The sequence below is a fragment of the Pinus tabuliformis genome, chromosome 3_1 (assembly GCF_031772625.1).
Source record: "Pinus tabuliformis cultivar Carrire ecotype Pingquan chromosome 3_1, CPIR1, whole genome shotgun sequence".
Classification (NCBI taxonomy): Eukaryota; Viridiplantae; Streptophyta; class Pinopsida; order Pinales; family Pinaceae; genus Pinus; species Pinus tabuliformis.
Window position 1 is genome coordinate 140,745,044 of NC_142301.1, and position 5,674 is coordinate 140,750,717.

The following is a 5,674-nucleotide window of genomic DNA, read 5'->3' on the forward strand; positions in this document are numbered from 1 at the left end:
CTTTTTACAAAAAACAAAAACAAAATTGCCAACTTCAAATATATTTTAACTAATTTATAATATATATAGTTTCTAATATTATATTTATATGTCTTCATTAAATAGTAAAAAGAAAATAGTTTCATTAATATAAATAGTATTATATATTTGCATATTTTCATTAAATAGTTAAAACATTTTTAGCTAACTAAAAATTTAATTAATTTATTATTATTATATATATAATAAAATTTTATAAAATAGTTAAAAGCTCTATGTAATATATCACTTTCTTCTAATTTAATAATTATATAGTTAACTAATATTTTAATTTTTAGTTAAATTTATTTTTTTTAATTAAATATGGTTATGTCACAAATTCAATTCAACTAACCATTTCCTAATCAAATTTAACCATTAATATAGTTGTTGAAAATTCTACTCTAACAAAAAAAGCACACTAATTAGTTTAAAACACATCAACAAATAAAATATCATATGATTTACACCCAAAAAAAAATTTCATAGATATTTTATTTTATTTAATAATAATAATAATAATTAAACAAACAAACAATTTTATATATATATATATATACCCAACTTTCGCACTAACCTGTAAAATAAACCTTTGACTCAATAAACTTAACTTATATATATCACACTTAGTTTCTCCAATCATTTTTAAACAAAATTATTCAAACATTAATTAATTAATTAATTAAAATAATAATTTGAAAATTAAATTAATTATCCAAACAGAATCCGTAAAATTTGACTTTGACCTCAACCTAAGCCCTTTAACAACCTGTTGTGTATGTATCACTCGTCCAAATCTCACCCTAAAACTTGTTGTACAAACTGCTGCGTACCTTGTGATTTTTTCACTTTGTCACATCACACTACCTTTTACAAAATACATTTTATACAAACTTTCACAAACAACTTCATCCGATATTCATGGAACATTTCCATCGCTCTCGAGTTCACTGTATGCCATGGTTCTCTGCAAATAAGCAGCATCGCAGAACAAACTAAAAATAAATCCGCTATGAATAAAAAAACGCATACGAATAACAAATGAGCACAAAAAGGCAGCTAACACCAAAAACAAACTCCCACTGCTTCAAGATCCTCCAGATACATGTGTACCATATTTCTTTCTCCAAAAACGGGCCACCGTCAACCAGAAGACGTCTTGAAAGCCTAACCCAACTCAAAAGATCGAATTCAAGACAAGTCCCTGGAAAATACAACATCACAAAACCTTTACAATTCCGACTGGAACAAACCCTCGCAGACTGGAAAAACAAAAAACAAAAAAAATGCAATCTATGTCCAGCATTAATCGGCTTAAGCTTTTCCAGAGATGGAGGTGGTGTCAAAAGACACCATTGATAAATAAATAAAGTTAGAGAAGTATTTTCTAGCCTCCGAAACCGTAGAGGGTTCGGCCCTGTCTTTTTAAGGAATATACGACATCCATGGCTGTCACAGTCTTTCTCCTGGCATGCTCTGTGTATGTAACGGCATCTCTGATCACGTTCTCCAAGAAGATCTTCAAGACGCCTCTGGTCTCTTCATAGATGAGACCACTGATACGCTTGACGCCTCCTCTCCTGGCAAGACGCCTGATTGCAGGCTTAGTGATGCCCTGAATGTTATCTCTGAGAACTTTCCTGTGCCTTTTGGCACCTCCCTTCCCCAAACCCTTCCCTCCCTTTCCACGCCCTGACATCTTTTCGTCCTCCCTTCCTGTCACTAACCTCAATCAAAAGAAAAATGTGAGAATGAACTCTGGCTCTGCTACTTCACAAAGAAGAGATTATATAGGGGGATTTTCCCGAATATCTCTCGCACATCTCACTTCAAAATGTATCTCATCAACGGCTAAGAAACCTCGATCCGTTGCAACCCCATCTTTTTCCTGACAACCGTCGATGGCTTTTTATCAACGGCTGCAATGAAATCGAAGAGGATTGAGTCATTCGGCCTAGAGTTACAAGTATTTAGTCTCTAATAACCCGTGAAATTTTCAATCAACTCTCGCAAACCTTTGTGTTAACTATTATTTAATCTCGGAAATTTTATATTGCACTATTCTCATCCTCGATTGCAAGGCTCATCTAGGGAGACCTCTCCATACTCCTTAGTGGACCTCTTGGTTACTTACCCTTGGCCTCCATAAAAGTGAATGGTCTACGTATGTGAGCTTTGTGGACAATATGATGGTCTAGGTATGTGAGATTTGTGGACAATATGATGGTGTTGGTGCTACTTGTTGTGAATTGTATTGAGAGGTGTTTTCTAATTTAAAGCGGAGATGTTTTATAAAGATTTGATTTAGTTAAAATAAAATTAATTAATTAATTAATTAATAATTATAATTATCAATAAAATATTTTGATTTTATAAAATTAATAATTACATTTATAATTATAATTAATAATTAAATAAGTATAGATCTATTTTTACTTTGGATTTACTGAGCGTTTAGAGGGATCAAATTTTTTTCATTTGCATATCAACAATTTTGATCTCTTTGGACCTTTGGTAGATCCTAAGTTAAGATAAATTTAGTCTAGTGGAATAGTTAATGTTTTGGGCTTATTTTAGGTGATATGGTTGTTGCACTATGTTATGGAATTCTTGCTTACTACATAAGTTTCATGTTTTCTTAATGTTTGTGACCCTTTTTTATGCGTTATGTTGGATTCAAGATTGTGAATACTCGTCTAAAGAGATGTGGAAAAATTAATAATTGAGGCATTTGTTTGAGATTAACAAATTTTTGATTACAACTAAAAATGATGTTGTTGAATATTTCATATTGAAAAGTTATAGTAATGTACACAAATGATTTGAGGAATTAATTGTGAGACATTTCTAATTCATGTGATATGGGATTAAGTTTTCTTCTAGATAAACACCTAGGAAAAATGTAGCTTATGATCATTAGATGGGTTATCGCCCCAAGCATAGAGACTTGTTTAGAATAATTTTGCATGCAAATATTTTTTAGGATCTAGTTTGTGTTAGTCAACATTTTTGACTAAGTAGAGGGTTTCATTCAAGAGATGGTTTCAATTGTGCAACAACCTAGCATTTCAACAAAGTGGAGGGGTCTACTTGTGTAGTGATGTTAGGGTTTTGATCTAGTTAGTGTTCTGTATTTAGATTAACCTAGCCAATTAGGCAACGTTTTCTTTAAGTTCTAGTTTGAGGCAACCAATTTTCATCTAAGGAGTTTTGTCAAAGTGATGGTTTCAACTATGTGGTAGTATAGCATTTCAACAAGTTGGAGTGGCCTTTGTTTGTGTTGTGTTGCTAATGGTTTTAATTAAGATGTACCCAAGTTTGAATAGTGTCTTAGTTTTTAATTTGATGAACACCTAAGTTCAAAGTTCAACTCTGGAAAACGTGAGGTGGATAAATGTTGAAAAACTAGTTTGTAAGAAGGGCTCGGATGACTATGGCTTCCAAAAAATGAAAAAAAGATGCATTCAAACTAGGCATGGTGAGATAATGGTTTTCTTGTTGCATGATTGGATTATGGAAGGTGTACTCGAGTTGAGAGATGGAGCTTTGATTAGATGTTTTAGTGGACATAAACCCCAATTTGTTGATTTAGTTCACTGGATAAGGCAAGAATGGTTTGCATTGGCGAGAGTAAAATCAAAATATCTCCTTCATGTAATGGTTTCTTTAATTTCTCTTTAAGAATCATAAAGGAAAATAGGTAATTTCCATGGGGGGTCTGTGGCTATTTATGAAATTAGTCTTATGCTTATCCCATGGACTCAACATTTCAACTCTACTACAATGAGAATGGACCTACAATTTTTATGGGTTTGTCTCCTGGTGATACCTCTTAACTACTAGAAAACAAGGATATTTAAAGCCATCAAGGAATATATTGATTCATTTCAACATGCAGTTTCAAGAACTCTTGAAAGGAAGGGGTCCCTCATATCATGAGTATTAATTAGAGGCAACAAAAACAAAATATATCTAGAGAGTGATAACGTGGTGTGAGTCGAGGATCTTGGTCATGAAAATTTTCCATCGATCTAAATATTGCATAACACAAGGCATATTCTACATCATTGTCCTAAAGGAGTTCTTGCATACAAATGTCAAGAAGGAGTGATCATTTTGCCAAAATAAGTGAAGTTCATCGTGGATTTTAAGGTAACCAATGATACTTCTTCATAAGAGATTCCAAAAATCCTGGTAAATAAAGCTTCTCATCGAAAGTTGAACACTCATATGGACATTATGGTTCCTAGAAAATATCTCCAATGGTGGTTTTTTGGGGGTGAGTTATTTCAATGAGTTCTAAATATATTGTCTTTCCCTATATTGTTAAGTGTGGGTGGTGAGGAGTTATGGAGCCAAAGTTGCATAAGGAGAATATTTGAATCCTTTAGTGATGTAGCAAATATCTAATTGTATGTTCAAAATGAGGTTATTTCTTCAACTGAAAGAATTCTTGCTATTTTAGTACATTTGGTTTTTGGGGTTGAGAAAATTCTTAATTCTACGGGGATTTAGACAAGGAAGCATTAGGTGTTGATAAATCCCCCTCAAAGGAAGTATTCAATGAGCAGTATTCCATGGTGGTTGGTGGTCTATAGTTAGATTGTTTACTTGGTTTGTATGATTCTATGTTAGAAATCATGAAGACACACCTAATTATGTATTTTCTCCCAACTCTCATGTAGGTAAAGACTAATATTAGATAAAGGTAGGCAGGCAAAATTCATTTCACTTGATCTTTCTCTATCATGATCATGTGTTTAAACTAGAAAAATTACAAAATAAAAGAATTGAGTGGAAGAATTTAACCTAGGTTGTTTCGATTATTCTGTTTAAATTCGATGGGGTTTTAGTTTATCTTTAATATATTTATCTTATTATATTGTAATAATATGTAAATAAGACTTTTTTTGCTAGAAAAATATAAGAAAGCACTTTTACTCATTATATGACGAATGCAAAAGGCACTTAACTATGAGTTTCGATTTGACATATAAATGTTCTCTGTTAGTTTTTTGGGGGCATGACCTTTATATTTTTGCACCTTTGAAACATTTATTCAAAATTACTAGATTGTTTTGTGGATAAAAAAGGGGTAACATGGGCTTGAAGAAATAGTCAAGCAATAAATCCACAATCACTAGTATGAAACATATGCAAATGATGGTAAGAGATGAAGGCAACTTTAATTGGTTTAAATGTTTAAATGTGTGATTATAATCTCTATGTGTTAATTGATCATAAGTATGGGGACATTTGATCCAGGTGGATATCGGTGGCCCCACCTATTCCATGGGCTCACAACACAATTTTCTATTTTGGTAATGTGTTTCTACAATTTTTAGGTCTTGAACTTCTGAAGTCATTTTGAGGCCCTAAACAACATTTTTTAGGGAAACGGGTCGACATCAATCATAAATTTTTCCAACACTCGAAAAATGCACTTCTCATATAGACATTTCCAACGTGATATCATGCACACCAAATGAAGATTGTATACCAAAGTTATGACAGTGAGAAGTTGACATTCCAACTTACCCCATCGGGGCCCACAAGTTTTTGGTGCTTCTTTTCCTGGGGTTAGGGTTTTTTATGTTTAGGTTTTCTCATTACTTCTTCATGATAAAAAGGCATTTGCGCCTCATTGTAAGACAAT

The 5,674-nt window shown here is 32.5% G+C and overlaps 1 protein-coding gene across 1 annotated transcript; it reads right to left on the reverse strand.

The window, feature by feature from the left end:
* Positions 1 to 886: 886 nt before the first annotated feature.
* On the reverse strand, positions 887 to 1,753 carry LOC149186183 (histone H4-like). The gene has a single exon (XM_089412577.1). The coding sequence runs from the start codon at positions 1,715 to 1,717 to the stop codon at positions 1,406 to 1,408; it is 312 nt and encodes a 103-aa protein (XP_089268703.1). The 5' UTR covers positions 1,718 to 1,753; the 3' UTR covers positions 887 to 1,405.
* Positions 1,754 to 5,674: the final 3,921 nt, after the last annotated feature.

Bases quoted from the DNA above. Each gene is read 5' to 3' on its own strand.
- LOC149186183 (XM_089412577.1), bottom strand. From the start codon at position 1,717: ATGTCAGGGCGTGGAAAGGGAGGGAAGGGTTTGGGGAAGGGAGGTGCC.